The sequence below is a fragment of the Capsella rubella genome, unplaced genomic scaffold (genome assembly GCF_000375325.1).
Source record: "Capsella rubella cultivar Monte Gargano unplaced genomic scaffold, Caprub1_0 scaffold_7, whole genome shotgun sequence".
Lineage (NCBI taxonomy): Eukaryota > Viridiplantae > Streptophyta > Magnoliopsida > Brassicales > Brassicaceae > Capsella > Capsella rubella.
In genome coordinates this window covers 16,627,886-16,654,484 of record NW_006238917.1, presented here as the reverse complement: position 1 = coordinate 16,654,484, position 26,599 = coordinate 16,627,886, and the positions used below count along the sequence as shown (strand labels likewise).

General features: G+C 32.9%; 7 protein-coding genes and 1 long non-coding RNA gene across 9 annotated transcripts; 4 read left to right on the top strand and 4 right to left on the bottom strand.

The window, feature by feature from the left end:
* The first annotated feature begins 1,151 nt into the window (after window positions 1-1,151).
* On the top strand, window positions 1,152-2,504 carry LOC17880855 (putative lipoate-protein ligase A). The gene is made up of 4 exons (XM_006284266.2): window positions 1,152-1,424; window positions 1,515-1,753; window positions 1,855-2,003; window positions 2,103-2,504. Exons 1-4 carry the CDS (start codon window positions 1,246-1,248, stop codon window positions 2,337-2,339), a joined length of 804 nt encoding a protein of 267 aa, XP_006284328.1. The 5' UTR covers window positions 1,152-1,245; the 3' UTR covers window positions 2,340-2,504.
* On the bottom strand, window positions 2,480-4,036 carry LOC17880471 (transcription factor MYB117). The gene is made up of 4 exons (XM_023779105.1): window positions 3,954-4,036; window positions 3,433-3,628; window positions 3,070-3,345; window positions 2,480-2,961 (listed from the first exon to the last, which is right to left on the bottom strand). The coding sequence occupies exons 1-4, from the start codon at window positions 3,978-3,980 to the stop codon at window positions 2,654-2,656; spliced, it is 807 nt and encodes a 268-aa protein (XP_023634873.1). The 5' UTR covers window positions 3,981-4,036; the 3' UTR covers window positions 2,480-2,653.
* A 1,046-nt stretch (window positions 4,037-5,082) lies between these two features.
* On the bottom strand, window positions 5,083-6,083 carry LOC17878252 (transcription factor MYB117). The gene is made up of 3 exons (XM_006285308.2): window positions 6,057-6,083; window positions 5,417-5,882; window positions 5,083-5,309 (listed from the first exon to the last, which is right to left on the bottom strand). Exons 1-3 carry the CDS (start codon window positions 6,081-6,083, stop codon window positions 5,083-5,085), a joined length of 720 nt encoding a protein of 239 aa, XP_006285370.2.
* A 747-nt stretch (window positions 6,084-6,830) lies between these two features.
* Window positions 6,831-8,484, bottom strand: LOC17880744 (transcription factor CSA). Its single transcript, XM_023779595.1, has 3 exons — window positions 8,406-8,484; window positions 7,659-8,118; window positions 6,831-7,561 (listed from the first exon to the last, which is right to left on the bottom strand). Exons 1-3 carry the CDS (start codon window positions 8,430-8,432, stop codon window positions 7,209-7,211), a joined length of 840 nt encoding a protein of 279 aa, XP_023635363.1. The 5' UTR covers window positions 8,433-8,484; the 3' UTR covers window positions 6,831-7,208.
* Window positions 8,485-8,882: 398 nt separating this feature from the next.
* LOC111829699 lies at window positions 8,883-11,571 on the top strand. 2 transcript variants are annotated; one of them, XR_002833061.1, is made up of 4 exons: window positions 8,883-9,697; window positions 10,133-10,423; window positions 10,539-10,762; window positions 11,169-11,571. It is a non-coding gene; the product is annotated as an uncharacterized LOC111829699 (long non-coding RNA). The 2 variants fall into 2 exon arrangements; XR_002833060.1 differs by having other exon boundaries at window positions 10,133-10,762.
* Window positions 11,572-16,120: 4,549 nt separating this feature from the next.
* On the bottom strand, window positions 16,121-17,557 carry LOC17880287 (transcription factor MYB117). The gene is made up of 3 exons (XM_006284915.2): window positions 17,480-17,557; window positions 16,803-17,268; window positions 16,121-16,688 (listed from the first exon to the last, which is right to left on the bottom strand). Exons 1-3 carry the CDS (start codon window positions 17,504-17,506, stop codon window positions 16,420-16,422), a joined length of 762 nt encoding a protein of 253 aa, XP_006284977.2. The 5' UTR covers window positions 17,507-17,557; the 3' UTR covers window positions 16,121-16,419.
* A 642-nt stretch (window positions 17,558-18,199) lies between these two features.
* On the top strand, window positions 18,200-20,963 carry LOC17878293 (pentatricopeptide repeat-containing protein At5g39710). The gene has a single exon (XM_006282432.2). It carries the CDS (start codon window positions 18,286-18,288, stop codon window positions 20,638-20,640), a length of 2,355 nt encoding a protein of 784 aa, XP_006282494.2. The 5' UTR covers window positions 18,200-18,285; the 3' UTR covers window positions 20,641-20,963.
* A 762-nt stretch (window positions 20,964-21,725) lies between these two features.
* On the top strand, window positions 21,726-22,751 carry LOC17879513 (AIG2-like protein A). Its single transcript, XM_006286126.2, has 5 exons — window positions 21,726-21,847; window positions 21,923-21,995; window positions 22,076-22,168; window positions 22,283-22,366; window positions 22,449-22,751. The coding sequence occupies exons 1-5, from the start codon at window positions 21,726-21,728 to the stop codon at window positions 22,593-22,595; spliced, it is 519 nt and encodes a 172-aa protein (XP_006286188.1). The 3' UTR covers window positions 22,596-22,751.
* Window positions 22,752-26,599: the final 3,848 nt, after the last annotated feature.

Genomic DNA, 26,599 nt, shown 5'->3' with positions numbered 1-26,599 from the left:
AATATTGTGATCCACAAATATGAGATCACATCCGGATAGACATGTGTTTGGTCTTGTGATTTACGAGTCAAAACCATAATTGTTTAACGAAGTTCTATTACGGATTAGTTTTTTGAAAACCAAGATACAGTTTTTGATGTGTGTTTAATTTTACTCACTTACATGTAAAAGACTTGCAAATAATTAAGCATCATACATATATTCAATCTATATTAATGAAAAATAACAATTAGATGCATGATGACATATAATTTTTAAGCTAGTGTGTGGTCGTGTAATCTCAGCACACACATCTCCATAGGATAGATAATGTGTAACCACACACCCAATCCAAGATTGTACCAACAACGAACGTGCCTATAAGTGTAAGTATATTGTTGATTCAATCCCTGGAGTTAAAGTTGGTGAGACATATTTTTTCTACAAAATGGAATTGTGTGTGATGGGTTTACACGGCCAGACACAAGCTCTAGCGACAAATCGAGAAAGACCACTTCCGGGTGTTTTGAGGTTTTTCCAGGAGATGGTGAAAGCTGCTCTAGAGAGAGATAGAGAGATCTAGAGAGATGTCTAGAGAGAGATTCAGAGAGATGTCTAGAGAGAGATGATAGTTTTTTATGTGAGATTGCTTAGGGTTGTTGTGAATTTATAATGGATTTATGTGTTTAGGGCAGAAAATCTTATCCTACAACAACCACCAATCATGTTCTTTGAGATTTTTTTTTTTTGGGTCAACATATTTTGAGGAGTTTGTGTTTAGGTTAACCATAAATATTTATTACTAGATACAATTTTATATGACTATATCCATTTTTTTGAATTACCGTTTACTTTTGGCGAAATACCGTTAATTAGAGTAATACATAGAGCTAACATTTCTTTCAGTGTTGAATAATTCTTTATTTTATTTGGTTATGTTTTCATTAAGCCAAAAAGCAGAAAATTTTGAATATTATATTTGTAAAAATAATAAATATATTGAATTTTTGACTAATTTTACATTTTATTTGGCTGTGTCTTAATTGAATAATTATGTTTAAATTGGAAGGGTTTAATGTGCACCAAAAAAGGTTAGGGGGTTTTCTGTGTTTTATATGAAGATGAGGGTCTAATTCCTCATTTAAGCCGAATCGAATCATCGAAGTTTCTCTGAGATGTTTCTAACGATCCACCAACGTCTGAGCAAATTGGATTGTTTTCTCAGTGATTCTGGTGGAAAAAGTCGACAACTTTAGGGTTTTAAAGATGATTGTGAATGGATTCAAAGATCTAGGGCTTCCATTGATGAATATCGTTAAGCTTAGAGGAACACCGATTTTGCAGCAATTGGTTTTAGAAGAAAGGCTACTTAGATCTTCTTTTGAGAATTGGTGTATCATCAACGACGGAACCAATGTTCCTACAATTGTCATGGGGATGTCAGGGTAAAGAAAGCTTCTTTTTTTCTTTCTGGGTTATAAAAATGTGATCTTTTGTTTTGAGAATGTGAAGTTTTTTTTTTTGTTTTACATTAGGAAGCCTTGTGAACTTGTTGAGCTTGAACCTGTTGTGAAAGATGGGATTCCTGTTATTAAGAGATTTACTGGTGGAGGAACTGTGATTGTTGATGAAAGTACTGTTTTTGTGAGTTTGATTTGCAATAGAGATGATGTTCCTAATGTTCAGCCTTATCCACGCTCTGTTATGGCTTGGAGTGGTTCCTTGTATAGCCATGTGTTCAACGGGATCAGCGGGTTTCAGCTGCGTGAGAACGGTTTGTTTGCTTTGTTGGAACACTGATGATGTTGTTGTGTGTTTTCATCTGTTGGCACATTGAAAGTTTACGTTTTGATTGTTTGTTTTTCGGGGTTTCAGATTATGTTTTCGGTGATCGTAAGTTTGGTGGAAATGCTCAATCGATAACGAGGAATAGATGGATTCACCATACATCGTTTTTATGGGACTATAATGAGAATAACATGGCTTATCTTAAGCTGCCTTCAAGAGTGCCTCAGTACCGTCTGGTAAGATTTCTATTCAGTCTAGATGTCTTCATTGATTTGGTATAGTTTAGTTATCAGTCTCGCAGTTTTTTGATGTCTAGCTGCATTTGAGTATTGCAGGAAAGAGATCACACAGATTTCGTTTGTAGAATGAAGGATTATATTGAACGATCTGTGTTTATAGAGAAAACTATAAATGCAGTGGGAACACAGTTTTTGTTGAAGGAACTGAGCTTGGATGAGATTGATGATTCCCGTAGAGAGCATTTAGAATCCACTAGACTCCTCACAATGGATGAGCTCAAAGAATCATTGGCAAACACTAGTCGGATTAAGAGTATTGCTCAAGCTGTTTAAGTTTTTGCCTTTTGTGGAAATGTTGGATTTCCAGAATCTTAGACTCTTAGATTCCTTTGTATTTAGGATTTCAGTTTTACATAGGAGCTTAGAAATTCTTGTGATAGATGTACTCTTTGTGTTTAACTGGAAGTTCGAAAAATAGAAAAACAAACACTTTATTTAGTCACTCTCAGACTTTATCTTAACCTTACGAAACCGGAATACAAACTCTTGCTTTTCACTGTTTGTAAAAATGCAACCTTGTTGATGTTTCACAGAGTTCTCATCATAGGGATTAAAGGTTACAGTTACAAAGTTCTTAAGTAATCTCTTCAAGAATCTCCGACCCCGAGAAAATCGAAAAATTTTGGGGTTTTTCTGGTCATTGCATCTGCTGCTCCTGGTGATGGTAGTGAGAATGGTGCTGATGGTGGTGGTGGTGGTGGTTGAGGGATGGAAACATGAGGCGTGAATAGTGCCAAGGGATCTGCAGGGAAGATGGTAGAGAAGTGATGATGATGACCTGAGTGTTGCTCTGGCATGCGTGAAGAATTGTTCTCTTCTTGGAGATACTGAGCATGGAGGTTAGTAGTTTCCTCATTTAGCATATTACTGCGGTAGTTGTGAAACTCGTCCATAGCTTCATAAAAAAACATCAAAAACTCAGAGTGAACCCTTTTGGCTGTGTGGTGCTCTAAATCTATTGAAGATTTGAAATATGAGGTTTAGTTTATAGGGAGACACAAACCAGCAAGAAGTTTGTGCGGATGTTGTCTCACGAGGGCAGCGAGATTGCTTAACTTCGATTGTAATTGCCTCGTGAAGCTTCGGTTCGTGACAAGTACTCTCCAACGATTCTTCACATCATTGTTTGTTCTTCCTTCGAGAAGCTTAGCTATCTTTGACCATTTGTTACCAAATAATCTTTGAGCTACAAGGATCACTTCATCTTCATCCTCAGTAAAATCTGCCTGGTTAGTCTTTGGATTGAGCTCGTTGTACCACCTCATTCTGCAACTATTACCTTCAAACACACACGAAAACAAGAAAAAAAAAAAAGATTCAAGTTTCATGTGAAGTACGAAAAAAAAACAAAAACTGTTACTTTTACTTGTTCTTGTTTGCATCTTCTCTGCAATGATTTTCCACTTGTCTAGACCGTAAAGCCCTACGAGGTCTTTGAGTTTGAGTTCCTCTGAATCTGTCCACCGGTCTTTTCTACGAATCACCTTCTTTTGCACCGTGCTCTCTTGATGCATCTCTCTCAATGGTGATGCATTGTTTGCTCCAACCCCATTCAATGGTCTCTGCAATGAACGTCACAAGGGTCTTTTATCAAAACGAGTCTACTCCAAAACTGTGTTACATAGTACATAGTTTGATTTCTACATGAAAACTTAAAGAGAGAGAAATAAATATATATAAAAAAGCCAGTAAACCACACACGCACACACACATATGTTAAAGAACAGTTTCAGCCTTCTGACTTGGTTATAAACACAATCTAAAATATGTGTGTAAGACAAAGATTGATGATTGATGGTGAAGAGTGATGAGAAAGATTGATGATGAAAGTATTGAACTACATACTTAGTTACAAGATTAAGCAAAAAGATATGATTTGGTTTGTACCTTGAAAGCTAACAAAGCAGACTCCATTGTAATGACACTCGAAACCCGGTTTGATTTAGTTAATTAGAAAAATGTGGTGCTGCAAATGAGATAGTAGATGAAGAACTACTACTACTAATATATATATATATATATATGTAACATTTTTTTACTTTTAGATAACACCAAAACAAATGCTTTAATACATTTTTGGTTTTTTTCTAACACTCTACCCAAATAATAATTGATAAATTTAAAAAGATTTGACTGGTGCTTTTCATTGGTGGGTTTCTAAAGGAAAATTTGGGAATAAGATTTTTTTCTAAATAATGGTTTTAATTACAGTTACAAAACTTAACTCTATTTGTTTTTATGCTTTGAAAAAAGCTATACAATTTATTAGAACACGGCAATGGTGTGTTCGTAATTGGATTTTTTCTATACATATACACATATATATATATATACACTCCTATGTAAAGTATTATATTATGGCATAGTTTCGAAAATATTATTTTGGATTTAGAATTTCATTGTCAGAATATTTTTTCAACTAAATGTAACTTACATTGGAACATATATGTTATATTACAATATTTGGACTGTATATCATATTATGTTATAACGTTTATTTGTAAGATGCACATATTATGTTACATATACACATGTCACATTTCATTATATTATGTATATGTTATGTTACATAATCAAAATGGACAATGTTAGAACATGGATAATCTATTTTGACAGCTATATATATGTTACGTAATAGATATACACAACTTGGATGAGATCGAATAGTCCCGTAGAGAGCATTTAGAAACCACTAGACTCCTCATAATGGATGAGCTCAAAGAAACATTGGCAAACACTAGTTGGATTAAGAGTATTGCTCAATCTGTTTAAGTCCTTACCATTAGGGGACATGTTGGATTGTGCCAGAAAAATTTAGACTCTTAGATTCTTTAGATTTGTATAGGAGTTCAGAGAATTCTTGTGATTAATGTGCTCTTTGTGTTTAACTGCAAGTTCGAAAAATAGAAAATCAAACACTTTATTTTAACCTTCCGAAACCGGAATACAAAAAAAAAAATGCAACCTTGGTATGTTGATGTTTGAGTTCTCATCATAGGGATTAAAGGTTACATGATTACAAGTTGTTTCTTGAAGACTCTCCTACCCCGAGAAAATCGATAAACTTCGGGGTTTTTCGGATCATTACATCTTCTGCTTCTGGTGCTGGTGATGGTTGGGAGATTGAGAGCTGTGTGGATAGTGGTGCCAAGGAGCCACCTGCAGGGAAGATAGGGAACTGTTGGTGATGAGCTGAGAGGTTAGTCGTTTCCTCATATCGCATACCTTCATAACTCGGATTACCTGTAAACCACAACAATATCAAGAAAGTTCAAGAATTGAACCCTTGTGATGTTCTAAATGTAATGGAGATCTGAAATGAGATTGTTTAGTTTAAAGAAGACACAAACCAGGAACATGGTAGCCATATGGATTGAGGGTGGCAGTGAAAAAACTTTTCTTAGTTTTAGTATGGCTTCTCCATGCAGGTCTGTTCACATAATGGTTCCAATGCTTCTTCACATCGTTTTCTGACCTTCCTTTGAGGTGCTTTGCAATCTTTGCCCATTGGTTGCCATAGTAACTGTGAGTTGATATTATTATATCTTCTTCCTCCAAAGTGAAAGGTGCCCTGTTTAGCGTTGGATCAACCTGGTTAAACCACCTTACTCTGCAACTCTTAGGTGTTCTTGTTTGCATCTCCTTTGCAATGAGATCCCAATTCTCAAGACCGTGAGCTTCCACGAGCTCTTTGAGTTTGAGATCTTGTGACTCTGTCCAGTGTCCTCTACTTCCAGGAGCTGACATCTTTATCTCCTCTTGCTGCGTCTCTCTCAATGGTACTGCATTGTTTGCTCCAACCCCATTAACTGGTCTCTGCAATAAACGTCACAAGGGAATATCTTATTTAGAACGAGTCTCCACCAAAACTAAGAAGAGAGAATTAAAGATAATACACTACACACACATATGTTAAAGAACAGCTTTAGTCTATTTAACTACATATTTAGTTTTACTAGATTAAGCAAACAGATATGATTTGGTTTCTACCTCGAAAACTGTCAAAGCAGACTCCATTCGAATGACACTCGAATCTCGGTTTGATTCTCAGTTAATTAGAAAAATGGAGGGCCGTCAATACTGTGAATAAGTAGATGAAGAACTACTACTATTATATATAGTATATCATTTTTACTTTTAGATAACCACAAAACAAATGCTTTGATACTTTTGACTACATTTTTGGTTTACATTAATTGTTGGATGATAATAAATTCATATTTTTTTTTGACTAATTCCTTTATTGGTATGTTTACAAAGGACTATTTGTTAAAAGATATTGCATTCTATCTATAGTTTCAATTTGATTTATCTCACTTAATTTTAAATTGTTTTTATGCTTAAAAGACAATTGAAAATTTTATTAGCTCATGAATGTGGTGTATATCTAAAACACAGGAATTCCTATCTAAAGTAGAATTTTATTTTTCATATTTTAGAAAATTTTTATTTTATTTAGAATTTATTTATCAAAATTTAATAATTAAATTCTCATTTGTATTAACCAAATGTAATAAGCAAAAACAATTACAAGATTCTAGAAACTCAATGGACGGCTGAGATGACATCTTAATTAGAACTCAATGGACGGCTGAGATGAAACCTTGTATAAACACGTTGGACGGCTACGATCAATTGTACATCGTCTTCTTCGAGCCTTTCTCTTCCTAAACCCCAAATTCAAATCCGTCAATGTTTCTCTCTAAAACCCTAATTTTACGATCGTTCTCTAGCTTCGCTTCTTCTTCAGATTCACTTCTTACCGATAAAGCTTTAACCTTTCTCAGACCAGCTTCATCACCTCTCTGTAAATTTCACTCCAGAAGCAGCTTCGAATCTTCTCCTCAAATCTAAGAACGATCAAGAATTGGTAGAAAATCTTAGACTCTTAGATTCTTTAGCTTTGTATTTAGGATTTCAGTTTCATATAGAAGCTCTTGTGATAAATGTGCTCTTTCTGTTTAACTGGAAGTTCGAAAAATAGAAAATCAAAAACTTTATTTAGTCACTGAGACTTTAATTTAACCTTCCGAAACCGGAATACAAACAAAAAAATGCAACCTTTTTATGTTGATGCTTAACAGAGAGTTCTCATCATAGGGATTAAAGGTTACATGATTACAAAGTTCTTAAATTGTTTCTTCAAGAGTCTCCTACCCCGAGAAAATCTATAAACTTTGGGGTTCTTCTCATCATTGCATTTGCTGCTTCTGGTGATGGTGATGGTGCGAAGAGCTGTGTGGATGGTGATGGAGCCAAGGAACCACCTGCAGGGAAGATAGGGAACTGATGGTGATGACCTGAGAGCTGCACTGGCATGCTAGGATGAGCACAGAGGTTAGTCCTTTGACCTGAGAGCTGCACTGGCATGCGAGGATGAGCACAGAGGTTATTCCTTTGACCTGAGAGCTGCACTGGCATGCGAGGATGAGCATAAAGGTTAGTCCTTTCCTCGTTACTGCTACAGTTCTTCCTGATCCTGATACCTTCATAACCTGTAAACCACAACAATATCAAGAAAGTTCAAGAATTGAAAACTGTTGTCATGTGTGGTGTTGTAAATCTAATGGAGAGTTTAAAGAGGACACAAACCAGGGTAGCCATGTGGATTCATGGGGGGAGTGAAGTATCTTGTCTTAGGTTTAATATGGCTCCCCCGTGCGGGTCTGTTCAAATGATAGTTCCAGTGATGCCTCACATCATTCTCTGTTCTTCCTTTGAGGTGCCTAGCAATCTTAACCCATTGGTTGCCATAGTAATTGTGAGATGATACAATTATCCTTTCTTCCTCCTCAGTGAAAGGTGCCCTGTTGATCGTTGGATCGAGCTGGTTAAACCACCTTACTCTGCAACTCTTACCTGATCTTGTTTGCATCTTCTCTCCAATGAGATCCCAATTGTCAAAACCGTGAGCCGCCACGAGCTCTGTGAGTTTGAGATCCTCTGACTCTGTCCAGTGTCTTAAACCACCACGAGATGACATCTTTCTCTTCTCTTGTTGCGTCTCTGTCGATGGTAATGCATTGTTTGCTCCAACCCCATTAACTGGTCTCTGCAATCAACGTCACAAGTGTATATCTTATTTAAAACGAGTCTCCTCCAAAACTATGTTACATATATACAGAAACAGATCCATAATATGCAACCTAAGAAGAGAGAATTATAAAGAAAAAAAAAACACACACTCTCACACATATGTTCTTTGACTTGTTTATAAAATCCATTTAAAAGATGTGTGTTAGACAAAGGTTGATGGTGAAGACAAAGATTGATGGTGAAGTATTGAACTACATATTTAGTTTTACTAGATTAAGCAAAAAGATATGATTTGGTTTCTACCTCGAAAACTGTCAAAGCAGACTCCATTGGAATGACACTTGAATCCCGGTTTGATTTTCAGTTAATTAGAAAAATGGAGGACCGCCGAATAAGTAGATGAAGAACTACTACTATTATATATAGTACATCATTTTTACTTTTTAGATAACTACAAAACAAATGCTTTCAATACTACATTTTTGGTTTATACTAATTTTTGGATGATGATAAATTCACTTTCTTTTTGACTAATTCCTTTGTTGGTATGTTTACAAAGAAACATTGGTGAAGATTATTATCTTCTAAATATGGTTTCAATTTGAGTTGTCTCACTTAATTCTAAATTGTTTTTATGCTTAAAAGACAATTGAGCAATTTATTAGTTAATGACTGTGGTGTATATCTAAGATATTTATCTATATATATATATATACAATTTGTATATCTAAAACACAGGAATTCCTATTAAAAGTAAGTAGCATTTAATTTTTCATATTTAAGAAATATATTATTTTAATTTACAATTTTTTTCTCAAAATTTAATCCTCATTTGAATTAACCAAATGCAATAAACTAAAACAATTACAAGATTCTAGAACGCAATGGACGGCTGAGATGACATCTTTATAACAACTCAATTGACGACTGAGATGAGATCTTGATATGAACACAATGGACGGCTGAGATGACATCTTTATAACAACTCAATTGACGGCTGCGATGACATCTTGATAAGAACACAATGGACAGCTGAGATGACATCTTTATAACAACTCAATTGACGGCTGAGATGAGATCTTGTAAAAACACGATGGACGGCTGCAATCAATTGTTCGTCGTCTTCTTCGAGCCTTTCTCCTCCTAAACCCCTCCCTAAAAGGCTAAACCCCTAAATTCAAATCCGTCAATGTTTCTCTCTAAAACCGTAATCGGACGATCGTTCTCAGACATCACCCTTCGCTTCTTCTTCAGATTCACTTCTTGGCGATAAAGCTTTAACCTTTCTCAGACATCACCCTCACCTCTGCAAATTTCACTGCAGAAACAGCTTCGAATCTTCTCTTCAAATCTCAGAACGATCAAGAATTGGTTCTAAAGTTCCTAAATTGGGCAAAACCACATCGATTATCACTCTCCGTTGCAAATGCATCATTCTCCACATCCTCACCAAATTCAAACTCTACAAAACAGCTCAATCCCTCACGGAAGATGTCGCGGCCAAGACCCTAGACGACGAAGATGCTTCCCTCGTCTTCAGATCGCTAAAGGAGTCTTACGATTTGTGCAATTCCACTTCCTCTGTTTTCGATTTGGTAGTACAATCTTACTCTCGTTTGAGTTTGATTAAAAAGGCTCTGAGTATTGTTCGTCTTGCTCAAGCTCATGGCTTTATGCCTGGAGTTTTGTCTTACAATGCGGTGTTAGATGCTAAGATTTGATCTAAGAGAAACATTAGCTTTGCTGAGGATGTGTTCAAGGAAATGTTGGATAGCCAAGTCTCTCCTAATGTGTTTACTTACAATATCTTGATTAGAGGGTTTTGCTTTGCTGGGAATTTAGATGCTGCTCTGCGGTTTTTCGATCGAATAGAGAAGAGAGGTTGTTTACCTAATGTTGTTACTTACAACACTTTGATTGATGGGTATTGTAAGTTGCGTAAGATTGATGATGGGTTTGAGCTTTTGAGATCAATGGCGTTTAGAGCCGAATTTGATTTCTTACAATGTCGTTATTAACGGGTTATGTAGAGAAGGGAGGATGAAGGAGACAAGTTTTGTACTTACGGAGATGAATGAGAAAGGATATTCGCTTGATGAAGTCACTTGAAATACGCTTATTAAAGGTCATTGTAAAGAAGGTAACTTTCATCAAGCTCTTGTGATGCATGCAGAGATGTTGAGACATGGGTTGTCACCTAGTGTTATCACTTACTTATACTTCACTAATACATAGTATGAGTAAGGCTGGGAATATGAACCTGGATACCGAAAGGCTGGGAAATAGTATGTGTAAGGCTGGAAATTGAAAGTGAAACAAAGGTTAGGATGTGAGAATTACAACAGAAATACAAACTCTTGCTTTTCTCTGTTTGTAAAAAATGCAACCTTGTTATGTTACATGAATACAAAGTTCTTAAGTCGTTTCTCATCATAGGGATTAAAGGTTACATGAATACAAATTCTTCAAGAATCTCCTACCCCGAGAAAATCGATAAATTCCGGGGTTTTTCTGATCATTACATCTGCTGCTTCTGGTGATGATGATGGTTGGGAGATGGAGAGCTCTGTGGATAGTGCCAAGGAACCACTTGCCGGGAAGATAGGGAAGTGATGGTGATGACCAGAGAGTTGCACTGGCATGCGAGGATGAGGATAGAGGTTAGTCGTTTCCTCATTTCGCATATTACTGCTACAGTTCTTGATCCCGATACCTTCATAACTCACATTACCTGTAAACCACACAATATCAAGAAAACTCAAGAATTGAACCCTTTTGTCCTGTTTGGTGTTCTAAATCTATTAGAGAGTTGAAACGGAATCTATGAGATTGTTTTAGTTTAAAGAAGACACAAACCAGGAACAGAGTAGCCATATGGATTCAGGGAGGTAGTGAATAATCTTCTGTTAGGTTTTGTTTTTGGCCTCCATGCGGTTCTGTTCATATGAGCGTTCCAATGATTCTTCACATCAATGTCTGTTCTTCCTTTTAGGTGTTTAGCAATCTTCGACCATTTGTTGCCATAGAAATTGTGAGCTGATACCATTATTTTTTCTTCCTCCACAGTGAAAGGTGTCTTGTCAATCGTTGGATCGAGCTGGTTAAACCACCTAAATCTGCAACTCTTACCTGTTCTTGCTTCCATCTTCTCTGCAATGAGATCCCAATTCTCAAGACCGTAAGCCTCCACGAGCTCTATGAGTTTGAGATCTTGTGACTGTGTCCAGTGTCCTTTACTACCACGATATGGACTCTTTCTCTCCTCTTGTTGTGTCTCTCTCAATGGTAATGCATTGTTTGCTCCAACCCCATTAACTGGTCTCTGTAATAAACATCATAAGTGTATCTTATTTAAAACGAGTCTCCTCCAAAACTAATAAGAGAGAATTGAAAAAAAAATACACACACACATATGTTAAGAACAGTTTCAGTCTTTTGACTTGTTTATAATATCAATTCAAAAGATGTTTGTTAAACAAAGATTGATGATTGATGGTGAAGACAAAGATTGATGGTTGATGGTGAAGACAAAGATTGAACTAGAGTAAGCCAAAAAGATATTTTTTGTTTGTACCTTGAAAGCTGACAAAGTAGACTCCATTGGAATGACACTCGAATCTCAGTTTAATTCTTAGTTAATTAGAAAAATGGAGCTCACCAATACTGTGAATTAGTCGATGAAGAACTACTACTACTATATATATAATATAGCATTTTTACTTTTAGATAACCACAAAACAAATGCTTTGATACTTTTGACTACATTTTTGGTGTATAATAACTTTTGGATGATAATAAATTCACATATTTTGACTAATTCTTTTATTGGTAGGTTTACGTAGGAAATGTTTTTGAAAATTATTACATTCTAAATACGGTTTCAATTTGAGTTATCTCAATTAATTCTTATTTTTTTAATTCTTAAAAGAAAATTGAAAAATTTAATAGCTCATGACTATGGTGTATTTATAAAAAAAAATTTATCTATATGACAAAATATATATATATATATATATATATATACTATATGACAATATATCTTATTATATAAACCTTGGTTTTCAAAGTCAGCCATTAACAAGATCGTGACACGTGTCAATTATAAACGATAAGATGTTGACACGTGTCGTAACTAATTTAGTTAATATTTGGATAAAATAGAAATATTATTAACCCTATCGAAAAATGAAATATATAAAATAAATATTATAAAGAAGATCATGACACGTGTCAATTATAAACGATAAGATGTTGACACGTGTCGTAACTAATTTAGTTAATATTTGGATAAAATAGAAATATTATTAATCCTATCGAAAAATGAAATATATAAACTAAATATTATAAAGAATTATATATTAAAAATTATTAATAAAATTAAACAAATAATCTAATTTCAGTTATGTCAATTTGGTTTATTAATAAGATAGGGATTTAAAATATATAATTAACAAGAATATATGGTGGTTTTTGTTTACAGAAGAGGATTAAGGTTTAAACTTTAATTTTACAATTAAATCAGGTTATTTGTTGGTTTGGGTATATAAATGATAAATAAGAATTATGGTTTATCTTTATAAATTAAAATTATGGTTTAATTTTAACAATTAAACGAGATTATATGTCGAAACTTAGTTTTTAAATTTACTAACTCACGTGACCATGATAAGTGTCAAGCAAAAACATAAGATGTCGCAACATGTTTTATCTAATTTTGTTAATATTAAGATACAAATAGAATTTTTAAACAACAGTAAAAAAAGTAATTATAAAAAATTAAAGAGAATTTTTGAGAAATACCCCTTTTGGTGTACCCCTTTTGGTGTACCCCTTTTCAAAAATATCTCCTTTATCTATCCATTTTCAAAAATATCCATGTTTAAATATGAAAAATTCTAAAGTATTATATGGTTTATAAGGTACTTCTTTATAATAACTACTATTTGGAAATTTTATACAAATATTTTATACTGTTTTAAAAGGTTTTAAATAGTTTTTACAAGTTTTATAAGGTTTTTAAGTGGTTTTTAAAAGGTATTTATAATTTATTTTACGCTATTTATGAAATATATATAAAAATATAAACATATATAAAGGTAATTTGTGTGTATATTTATAAGTTTACACACATATTTGGATAAATTTCAACATTTAAAGTGGTTTTTTATGAAGTTTGGAATAGGGATATTTTTAAAAAGTGGTATGGAAAAAGGGTATTTTTGATAATTAAAAAGTAAAAAAATTGATATTTATAAAAAAAAATGTGTAAGCTTATATATTTAGACACAAATTATCTTTCTATGTGTGTAAATTTAAATACCATATAAATACCTTTTAAAAACCTTTTAAAAACTATTTTAAAAACATATAAAAACTCTGTAAACCTTATAAAAACCTTATAAAAGTCTTATAAATGCCGTTTAGAACCTTTTTAAAACTTTATAAATATTTGTATTGAGTCTCCCAATAGTAATGATAATCTAGATGTATCTTATAAACTATATAAAAGTTTACAATTTTCCAGATTTGAAAAGGTATATTTTTTTAAAAATGATAGAAAATTGGTGTATTTTTAAAAAAGGGTACACCAGAAGTGATATTTCTCAAAAATTCTCTTTCAACTATTAACATAATTTTTGGTTTTGCCAGTTCTAGGTTTTACAATTATAAGGGTTATATGTTGAGTTTATAAATCTGCATTATAGTTTAAATTTTATAATTAAACGAGATTATTTATCGGTTTTAGTTTATTAAAGAGGAGTGAGATTTAGGTTTTACAATTAAACAAGGTTTTTATCAGTTTGGGTTCATAAAGGAGATTTAGGATTTACAGTTTACAAATAAATTAGATTTTGAGTTTAACTAAATACATAATTTTATTCATGATTTTTATTTATAATATGTTAAATTTGTTTAGTTTTTAATTTATTTATAAATGTATTATGCCATTGAGCAATTTCATTGTCTAAAACATAAGGGTGAATAAAAGATTTTCGAAAATAATATTTTTTATCTTAAATTAAAGCTGACAAAGTTCAATATAAATCGTAATATAGTAATTTTAAAATATTTTTAAAGAAAATATGTAGTTTTTTATAATTCGTATTTGAAAGATTTTTTAATGTTTTCCTCAACGATGCTATAATTTATTTTAGAATCTTTATGTTTATTTGCGTTGTTTATATGAATTTATTTACAAATGACTATATTTGTATTTAACATCATTATTTAGATTGATGTTAATGTGAAAGAACTTTACCATCATATTAAATAATAATTAATTAATTTTCATAGTCTGAGAATGATTTTTTAAAAAAATTGAAAGTTAAGAAATAAATTTTTTTACAAAATGGTATAATCATGTTTTAGAGGATAATTGCTAAATTAAGATTTTTTTTAAATATTTTAGCAATATTATGATTAATGGTGAATAGCTCCCAAATGTTTTGGTGATTGTCAATTTGACATTACTAGATTTTTATAATTAATGTTTAATAACGAATTTTTAGAGAGAGATATATATATATACGTTTGTTTGATACTTCAAACCAAATAAAATCTCTTTCCAAATGAAATTAATTTCTCTTATTTTTTCAAAAAAAATTTGGAAATTATTTTCTTGTAAGTTATAATAAATTTTAATTTTAATTTAATTTTAAATAAAGATAACCCGTCCATCGGACGGGTAGTAAACTAGTATATATATATACTATATGTATATCTAAAACATAGGAATTCATATTAAAAGTAGAATTTTATTTTTCATATTTTAAAATTTATATTTTTATAAGAATTTTTTTCTCAAAATTAATCCTCATTTGAATTAACCAAATGTATGTAATAAACTAAAACAATTACAAGATTCTAGAACTCAATTGACGGCTGAGATGACATCTTTATAACAACTAAATTGACGGCTGCGATGACATCTTGATAAGAACGCAATGGACGGCTGAGATGACATCTTTATAACAACTCAATTGACGGCTGAGATGAGATCTTGTAAGAACACGATGGACGGCTGCTATCAATTGTTCGTCGTCTTCTCCGAGCCTTTCTCCTCCTAAACCCCTCCCTAAAAGGCTAAACCCCTAAATTCAAATCCGTCAATGATTCTCTCTAAAACACTAATTCGACGATCGTTCTCTAGCTTCGCTTCTTCTTCAGATTCACTTCTTGCCGATAAAGCTTTAAACTTTCTCAGACGTCACCCTTACCAGCTTCATCACCTCTCTGCAAATTTCACTCCAGAAGCAGCTTCGAGTCTTCTCCTCAAATCTCAGAACGATTAAGAATTAGTCCTAAAGTTCCTAAATTGGGCGAACCCATATCGATTCTTCACTCTCCGTTGCAAATGCATCACTCTCCACATCCTCACCAAATTCAAACTCTACAAAACAGCTCAAACCCTCGCGGAAGATGTCGCGGCCAAGACCCTAGACGACGAAGATGCTTCCCTCGTCTTCAGATCGCTAAAGGAAACTTACGATTTGTGCAATTCGACTTCCTCTGTTTTCGATTTGGTAGTGAAGTCTTACTCTCGTTTGAGTTTGATTGATAAGGCTCTAAGTATTGTTCGTCTTGCTCAAGCTCATGGATTTATGCCTGGAGTTTGTCTTACAATGCGGTTTTTGATGCTACGATTAGATCTAAGAGAAACATTAGCTTTGCTGAGGATGTGTTCAAGGAAATGTTGGATAGCCAAGTCTCTCCTAGTGTGTTTACTTACAATATCTTGATTAGAGGGTTTTGCTTTGCTGGGAATTTAGATGCTGCTCTGCGGTTTTTCGATCGAATGGAGAAGAAAGGTTGTTTACCTAATGTTGTTACTTACAACACTTTGATTGGTGGGTATTGTAAGTTGCGTAAGATTGATGATGGGTTTGAGCTTTTGAGATCAATGTTGTTGAAGGGCTTAGAGCCGAATTTGATTTCTTACAGTGTCGTTATTAACGGGTTATGTAGAGAAGGGAGGATGAAGGAGACAAGTTTTGTACTTACGGAGATGAATGAGAAAGGTCATTGTAAAGAAGGTAACTTTCATCAAGCTCTTGTGATGCATGCAGAGATGTTGAGACATGGGTTGTCACCTAGTGTTATCACTTATACTTCACTAATACATAGTATGTGTAAGGCTGGGAAATTTAAAGTGAAACAAATGTTAGGATGTGAGAATTACAACAGAAATACAAACTCTTGCTTTTCTCTGTTTGTATAAATTGCAACCTTGCTATGTTACATGAATACAAAGTTCTTAAGTCGTTTCTCATCATAGGGATTAAAGGTTACATGATTACAAAGTTCTTAAGTCGTTTCTTCAAGAATCTCCTACCCCGAGAAAATCGATAAATTTCGGGGTTTTTCTGATCTTTACATCTGCTGCTTCTGGTGATGATGATGGTTGGGAGATGGAGAGCTGTGTGGATAGTGCCAAGGAATCACTTGCAGGAAAGATAGGGAAGTGATGGTGATGTCCTGAGAGTTGCACTGGCATGCGAGGATGAGCATAGAGGTTAGTCGTTTCCTCATTTCGCATATTGCGGCTGCAGTTCTTCTTGATCCCGATACCTTCATAACTCGGATTACCTGTAAACCACACAATATCAAGAAAGTTCAAGAATTGAACCCTTTTTACTGTGTGCTGTTCTAAATCTAATGGAGATCTGAAATGAGATTGTTTAGTTTAAAGAAGACACATACCAGGAACATGGTAGCCATATGGATTGAGAGCGGCAGTGAAACATCTTTTCTTAGTTTTAGTTTGGCTTCTCCATGCGGTTCTGTTCATATGAACGTTCCAATGATTCTTCACATCAATGTCTGTTCTTCCTTTAAGGTGTTTAGCAATCTTCGACCATTTGTTGCCATAGAAATTGTGAGCTGATACCATTATCTTTTCTTCCTCCACAGTGAAAGGTGCCTTGTTAATTGTTGGATCGAGCTGGTTCAACCACCTAAATCTGCAACTCTTACCTGTTCTTGCTTGCATCTTCTCTCCAATGAGATCCCAATTGTCAAGACCATAAGCCTCCACGAGCTCTATGAGTTTGAGATCTTGTGACTGTGTCCAGTGTCCTCTACCACCAAGATATGGACTCTTTCTCTCCTCTTGTTGCGTCTCTCTCAATGATAATGCATTGTTTGCTCCAACCCCATTAACTGGTCTCTGCAATAAACGTTACAAGTGAATATCTTATTTAAAACGAGTCTCCTCCAAAACTAAGAAGAGAGAATTAAAAAATAATACACACACACATATGTTTTAAGAACTCTTTTGATGTTTGTTAGACAAAGATTGATGATTGATGGTGAAGACAAAGATTGAACTACATACTTAGTTATAAGAGTAAGCAAAAAAGATAAGAGTTGGTGTGTACTTTGAAAGATGACAAAGCAGATGCCATTGGAACGACGCTCGAATCCTGATTTAACTCTTAGAATAACTAGAAAAATGTTGCGTCGCTAATACTGTGAATTAGTAGATGACAAACTACTGTTATATATAATATTACATTTTTACTTTTAGATAACCACGAAACAAATGCTTGGATAACTTTGACCACATATTTGGTTTTTATTTAATATTTTGGATGATGATAAATTTACAATTTTTTTGACTAATTCCTTAATTGGTAGGTTTAGGAAGGAAAATTTGACAAAAGATATTTTTTTCTTAATATGATTTCCATTTCAGTCATCCCACTTAATTCGAAATTGTTTTTATGTCTAAAAGACAATTGTACAATTTGTTAGCTCATGACCGGTGCATTTGACTATTTGTAAATGGATTTTTTTATCTATATCTAGACTATTTGTATATCTAAAATACAGGAATTCCTATTTAATGTAAAAATTTATTTTCATATTTTAAGAAAATTTATTTTCATATTTTAGAAAATTATTATATTTTATATAGAATATTATTATCAAAATTTAATCCTCATTTGTATTAAACAAATGTAATAAGCTAAAATAATTACAAGATTCCAGAACTTAATGGACGGCTGAGATGACATATTTATAAGAACTCAATGGACGGCTGAGATGACATATTTATAAGAACTCAATTGACGGCTGAGATGACATCTTTATAAGAAGTCAATTGACGGCTGAGATGAAATCTTTATCAGAAGTAAATTGACGGCTGAGATGACATCTTGATAGAACACAATGGACGGCTGAGATGACATCTTATAAGAACACAAATGGATGGCTGCGATCAATTGTGCATCGTCTTCTTCGAGCGAGCTTTTCTCCTCCGAAAAGGCTAAACCCCCTAAATTCAAATCCGTCAATGTTTCTCTCTAAAACCCTAATTCGACGATCGTTCTCTAGCTTCGCTTCTTCTTCAGATTCACTTCTTGCCGATAAAGCTGTAACCTTTCTCAGACGTCATCCTTACCAGCTTCATCACCTCTCTGCAAATTTCACGCCAGAAGCAGCTTCGAATCTTCTCCTCAAATCTCAGAACGATCAAGAATTAGTCCTAAAGTTCCTAAATTGGGCAAACCCACATCGATTCTTCACTCTCCGTTGCAAATGCATCACTCTCCACATCCTCACCAAATTCAAACTTTACAAAACAGCTCAAACCCTCGCGGAAGATGTCGCGGCCAAGACCCTAGACGACGAAGATGCTTCCCTCGTCTTCAGATCGCTAAAGGAGTCTTACGATTTGTGCAATTCGACTTCCTCTGTTTTCGATTTGGTAGTGAAGTCTTACTCTCGTTTGAGTTTGATTGATAAGGCTCTGAGTATTGTTCGTCTTGCTCAAGCTCATGGCTTTATGCCTGGAGTTTTGTCTTACAATGCGGTGTTAGATGCTACGATTAGATCTAAGAGAAACATTAGCTTTGCTGAGGATGTGTTCAAGGAAATGTTGGATAGCCAAGTCTCTCCTAATGTGTTTACTTACAATATCTTGATTAGAGGGTTTTGCTTTGCTGGGAATTTAGATGCTGCTCTGCGGTTTTTCGATCGAATGGAGAAGAAAGGTTATTTACCTAATGTTGTTACTTACAACACTTTGATTGATGGGTATTGTAAGTTGCGTAAGATTGATGATGGGTTTGAGCTTTTGAGATCAATGGCGTTGAAGGGTTTAGAGCCGAATTTGATTTCTTACAATGTCGTTATTAACGGGTTATGTAGAGAAGGGAGGATGAAGGAGACAAGTTTTGTACTTAGGGAGATGAATGAGAAAGGATATTCGCTTGATGAAGTCACTTATAATACGCTTATTAAAGGTTATTGTAAAGAAGGTAACTTTCATCAAGCTCTTGTGATGCATGCAGAGATGCTGAGACATGGGTTGTCACCTAGTGTTATCACTTATACTTCACTGATACATAGTATGTGTAAGGCTGGGAATATGAACCGGGCTACTGAGTTTCTTGATCAGATGCGTGTTAGAGGGCTTTGTCCGAATGAGCGGACATACACGACGCTGGTTGATGGGTTTTCCCAAAAGGGGTATATGAATGAAGCCTATCGGGTTTTGAAAGAGATGACTGATAATGGGTTTTCTCCTTCGGTTGTGACTTATAATGCTCTGATAAATGGGCATAGTGTCGCTGGGAAAATGGAAGATGCAATAGCAGTCCTCGAAGATATGAAGGAGAAAGGTTTGTCTCCGGATGTAGTGAGTTATAGCACAGTATTATCTGGGTTTTGTAGAAGTGACGATGTTGATGAGGCGCTTAGAGTCAAGAGGGAAATGGTTGAAAAAGGTATTAAACCTGATACAGTCACCTACTCATCTCTAATCCAAGGGTTTTGTGAACAGAGAAGGACAAAGGAAGCTTATGATCTTTACAATGAAATGCTAAGAGTTGGCCTTCCACCAGATGAATTTACTTACACAGCCTTGATCAATGCTTACTGTATGGAAGGCGATCTGGAAAAAGCGCTCCACTTGCACAATGAAATGGTCGAGAAAGGTGTATTGCCTGATGTCGTCACTTACAGCGTGCTTATTAACGGGCTTAACAAGCAATCCCGAACAAGAGAAGCAAAAAGACTTTTGCTCAAGCTGTTCTACGAAGACTCAGTCCCTAGCGATGTCACATATCACACACTAATAGAAAACTGCAGTAACATCGAGTTCAAAAGCGTAGTATCTCTAATTAAAGGATTCTGTATGAAAGGAATGATGTCTGAAGCAGATCGAGTTTTCGAATCCATGCTAGAGAAAAACCACAAACCCGATGGAACAGCATACAACGTTATGATCCATGGCCATTGCAGAGGCGGAGATACCCGCAAAGCATATAGTCTATACAAAGAGATGGTAAAATCCGGATTCCTTCTCCATACTGTGACAGTGATTGCTCTGGTTAAGGCATTGCACAAGGAAGGGAAGGTTGATGAATTGAATAGTGTGATTGAGAATGTATTAAGAAGCTGTGAATTGAGCGAAGCAGAGCAAGCCAAAGTGCTTGTGGAGATTAATCATAGAGAAGGGAATATGGATGTAGTTCTTGATGTGCTTGCTGAAATGGCCAAAGATGGATTTCTTCCCAACGGCAAAAGTTATTAATCATGGAAGGGACCTCAGGTGTTGAAGGAATGGTTGCTTGGATTTCAAGAACCACACTATGTCCTGCAAACGCAAACGCTACCGTTCCCAACGCATTCATCGCGTCAAACGCTATATCTACCGAATCTTAGTTTTGAACGCATGCATGTATGTACGTGATTCTATTAGTTTTGAACGCATGCATGTATGTACGTGATTCTGCCATGTAACCATGTTGTGTGTCCTACTGCTACATAATTTGCTACTTGCTACACATTAGTTTTGAATTTTGAGGATTCCAAAACCGGTCAAGAGTAATGTTCAAATCGGCTCTTTTTTTTCTCTTTCTTTATGATTCATTTCATATTTATAACACATGAAAATTAATATAATTCTCGCCTCCATGGTTTTTGTTAGAAAAAAAATCAGTGAGACACATTTTTAATTCTATATTACAAAGAAGGTTGAAATTTATTGTGCTTCTGCCGGGTCGGTTGGTGAATTCCTTTGGCAGTCAATAATTTCTACATTACATTGTTGTAGTCAGCCAGGAATGTACAAAATTCTTCAACTTTTCAATCTGTATAAACTATAGTTTTGAGCTGTTAATATATGTGATTTTTAGGAAAAAACAAAAACAAATATTCTTTAGGGTAGACGAATTACGTAATTACGATAACTATAACACTTTGTTTTTTTTTGTCAAAATTAACGATCACTAATTATGTATGTATAATAGATTCTTATTGAACTATATAGACAATTTTGATTAGATAAGATAACTATATCGTTATTGTGAAAAAATAAAAACAACTTACAATTAGATATGTATCAAAATAATTGCCGACAAATTAGAAGAAAACAAAACGGAACACGAAGTACTTTTAATACACTAACTGGTGTCACTACTCGTCAAAGTCTAACGCTGTCGTAAGAGAATCAGTGCCACGTCTTTCTTACGCTGGATCCGCCAACTGTTCGTTCCATAGGTATCATCATCGACCGTGTTTAGATTTTCATTTTTTTTTTTAAGTTGTTATATAAAGTCAAAACTCTGATTAGAGAAATGAACATGTAATACTTAAATAACACATAAATAACAAAAGATGAATAGCTCTGGTTCTCAGCATCACAATGTCTTCGTCTATGGTAGCTTTCAAGAGCCAGATGTCATCAACGTCATGCTTCAACGTACTCCTGAGATCGTCTCCGCAACACTCCCTGGCTTGTACGTTACCTTTCTTCATTGAATAATCTCATCTCTTTATATATAGATTTGATGGAAGTTTTTTTGTTTGTTCAGCGAGAGGTTTAGGCTTAAAGGACGTTTGTATCCATGTATTGTTCCATCTGAGAAAGGAGAAGTTCATGGAAAGGTTTTGGTTTGTGTCTATGAAACGTATTTTGGGAAAATTTAAGGTGTTTTGGTCATAGTGGGTTTTTTGGTTGTGTGTAGGTACTAATGGGATTAACAAGTGATGAACTTGAGAATTTAGATGCTGTTGAGGGCAATGAGTATGAGAGAGTCACAGTTGGAGCTGTACGAAATGTAAGTTTTAATTAAAGACTATTACAAAATGTTGTGTTTTCATTGTTTCAAGAAAATAAAACACAATAATTTAAAGATTATGAAATTATGATGTTTTTGTTATGCATTTTGAAGGACAATTTAGAGAAGATGCCAGTGAAAACGTATATGTGGATCAACAAGGATGATCGTGATATGTGTGGAGAATGGGATTTCGAGGTTTGATGATTTTACCCATTTTTTGTTTTATTTTGTTACTTAAGATCCTCATTGAGAAATGGTACATTGGAATATATTTTAGGAATGGAAACGATTGCATATGAATAAATTTATAGAGTCGTTTAAGAAAATAATGGAATGGAAGAAGAATCCTAATGGTAAAGGAAGAGATGATTTCAGCCATGTCTTACGTGAAGAGCTATCGGATGAGACTACTCCATCGTCTTGATCGATTTGGATTTGTGTGTTTTTTTGAGTATGTTATATATATATATATATATATATATATAGCACCTTTGTTTCTAGATCTCTGTTTATGGTAATGTCATATGTCATATGTTGTTATTATAGTGTTGTCTTTTACAAAATAATTGTTGTTATTCAAATGTTCATATACCCTTTTGAAGACATATATATTTTTTTTTGTTTATGATGAATCAAAGTAATATGAACTTAAAAATTTAACGTTATTCTATACTCACTAAACTATTTATTAACATACATCATTTTAAGTTTGAAAAAAATCCAAAATTCTTTATCTAACTAAAGTTTTTGGTATGCCTATACTAATATCATACATTTAGTTAATTTTAAATATAATTTTCTAACGAAGATTCCAACAATTTTTTTCTCGAATTTGGATGGATTATATAGTGAATTTTTTGAGTTAACAACTTTGTACTTAAATATTTGGTAATATTGTAGTAATGCTTTTATACTTAAATCAGTATATATGAGTTGTATACCACATAATTTGGATGTTTTGCTATTATTACTACAAAGTTCAAATTATATGAAAGACATCTTCAAGCAATATGATAGTGGATAAATATCTTAATGCTTGCATATTTTGGTTATACATCTTCACAATATTTTTAGTTGAGATTACTAAAAATAAATTTAAAAGATTTGTTGCAAACATTTAACTAAAACATTGAAACATTTGGTTCATTTGACTAATTATTGTAATTTTTAAGGTTTTTATTATTGTTAAGTCGCAGTTTTACTCTATTTGACGAATTATTACAAATTTCAGCATATTTAATAAACTATTACAACTTTTGATATATTTGATGAACCATTACAAGTTTTACTTTATATAATTAAAAAATTAAGCAAAAATCTTCAACGATCACGTCTATTGGTTATAAATCTTCACAATTTTCTTATCTAATTTGAGTTACTAAAATATAAGGGTGATTTGCTGATTTGTTGTAGTTAAATGCTTTGTTGTAACCGTTTTAATCGAAACATTATTATTTGGTAAACCTCTGAAATGTTTGGTTTATTTAATGAACTATTGATGAAACATATATAGTTTACAAGAAAAAAACAATTTGAGTTTTTGTTGATACGACTTTGTGTTGTTGTTTTTGTTGTACATTTATGTCTGTTCCAACAACAGAAGTACGAAGAAGGATGTAAGAAAAAATCCACCGATGATTGCTCCCACGATGAGTCCGACAACCCAAAATTCATACCTACACTAAGAAAGTGAATACTAACTTTGATATATTCGATAACTATAAAGCTATAGAACACAAATCTCTTATATGTATATACTAGGAAAAATCCCACGCAACATTAGTTAGTGAAATATAAAATACTAGATTTTACCCCGTAGTACACCACGGAGCTAGTATTTCATGCATATTCTGTTATGTAAAACCTTAACCGTTATAGTTTGTATATGCATACAGTTATATACAAAGTTCTTTTGGTATAGTCTTTTGATTGTCAACATGAACAATGTATCTTTCGTGGTTTATATATATCAAAGAATATGCTAGATATGTACCTGCTTTAGATTGTGGGGGAATTTCTTGGTTCCTTTTGTTAAACAAAAACATATTTTTTTGGTAGGTTTATCTGGTTGTATTGATAATTTTTCATTATTTAAAACTTTAGTGATTTGATAGTCGACATTGGGAATATAGCCGTGCAGGGATAATTAGTTTGTTTTCATTAACCCAGATATTTCAAGTTTGATGGGGGTAGGTATACTAATATATATTTTTATTTATTTTAAAGGTTTATTATATATTTTTGGTATATTCTAAGTATTATGTTGTATGATAGTATATGTAAATGTACGACTATCTTACATGGTTTTTTGAAAATAGTATATGAAATTAATAGAGGATGGTTTAATGATAGTTTGGAGTTATAGTGACTAATAATATTTGTAGATTAATTTATAGTGTGTAAAAAATGATTTGAATTTACACTTTCCTAATGGGCTTAGTAGAAGTGTGTAGTTGTAGCTCAAAATTTTGCTTAGCAAACTTAACTGCCTTCCACCTAATGTGTCTTTGTTTTATTGTATCTAACAGCAAAACGAACATACACAAAATTAACATTTCAAGAATTACACGATCTTAATCGACGTTGTCGATCTGAAACGACTGGGTCATCAAATTTTTCTTTCTTGTTGAACAAAAGATTTTGTCCGAAATATAGAAGATTTGAAAATCTTTTAATCCACACTCATTACCATGGGTCCATTTTATTTTAATTTTATTTTTTCATTTTGTGATACACTATATTAAAATAAGATTTTTATATGGATCTTAGTGTGTTATATATTTGGTCTGTTTATAATAATTAATAATATTTATTATTGAATTTATGTGAATTGAATTTGAAAAGCTATACTTATATCTACATTTTAGTATAATTAAAATCAGATTTGATAAAATACTTATATGTATAAAATACATTTATAATTATTATCATTCAGTGAATTCACCGTGTTTTCTTCAATTGTTATATAGGTTGTCACAGTTTAATATACTTGAACTTTTGTTTGTAATAAATAATAGTATTTTTGTGAATTTTCAAAGTAATATAGTTAATGTATAAAATTCTTTATCTTTTACAGCTCGAATAGTTTTATATTTATAAACGAATATAAAAACACAATTTTTTTTTTCTGCAAACAAAAATAACTTTATTATTTTAACCCGTTGTATACGCAGGAAAATTTTGTTAACTAAAATTTTTAAATTTTAAATTGTATTTATTTGTGTTTAAATATAAAATTTAGTTATTAATCATAGGATTTAACACGAAACCATTTTTGTTTTTACGTAATCATAATTTAATCAATTTAAATAAATATATCTAATATTAATGGTACAGCGGGGCAAAATTTATTTCTATGTTTTTTTTTAAAGCTTTCTATTTAGTATTACAGTTATATAATTTATTAAACGTTAGTATTTTTAGATTTAATCCGTAATACATATGCAGTTTAATAATTTTGTATTGCAGTTATATATTTTTCAAAGGAGTCTAACAATTCCATTTAATTAATCTAAATAATATAAATATCAAATATAAACTGTCCTACCATTTGATCTGCGAGCTTTTTAAACATTTAATTTTCATCAAAATAATTTTAGTGATGGTGGATCGCAAGTGAACCACGTGTCTGAAATTAATAATGCACTCTATTATAACTTTCAACAAAAGAGATTAACAATTCCAGTTAAATCCTACATGGATTAATGCATATTCCAAATTAAGGTCAATGTCGACCCAGAAACACCTATACCAAAAACAAAATGACATATAAGTGTATACCATTTTAAAAATAAGCAGATCTTTTGACTCATATTCAATCAAGCATAAGATTCAGAATTAGAATACGATGAAACATTTAGATCTATAATTTTAGTTTATGAATATTATTTCGATATCATAAATATTTCTATCTATGATTGAATCATAATACTTGTTATTTTGCAATATAAAAATTATTTTGAGTAACATATTAATTTTTTTTTATCCTAGTAGTTTTAATTTTAATTTAAAAGCTAATATCTCAATATTATTTAATTTATCATTTAAAAAACAAAACAATAAAATATGAATCTAACTATGACAAAAGAAAAACCTTTTTCTCAAATTATCAAATAATTATAATACATGATTATCATTCTCACGTATTAGTTCTACTACATCATTACAATTTTTCTTTTTTGACATAAATAATCAAAAGTAAATAGAAATGCAAATGAAGCAGTAGTATCTCTCAGAATGGTTTGTACTTGGTTTGTCGTTCTCATTTTTGGAATGGTGTGTTCAAGTGCAAGTTTAGATGGTATTTATAGCAGTCATTAGGTAAGATTTGCCTTGGTCAGCAAGATGGTATTATGAAAGAATATTCGCATGGTGATTTAAGATTTGTTTTGGTAAATTTTTATTGAAATTCGAGATTTTATCACTTTA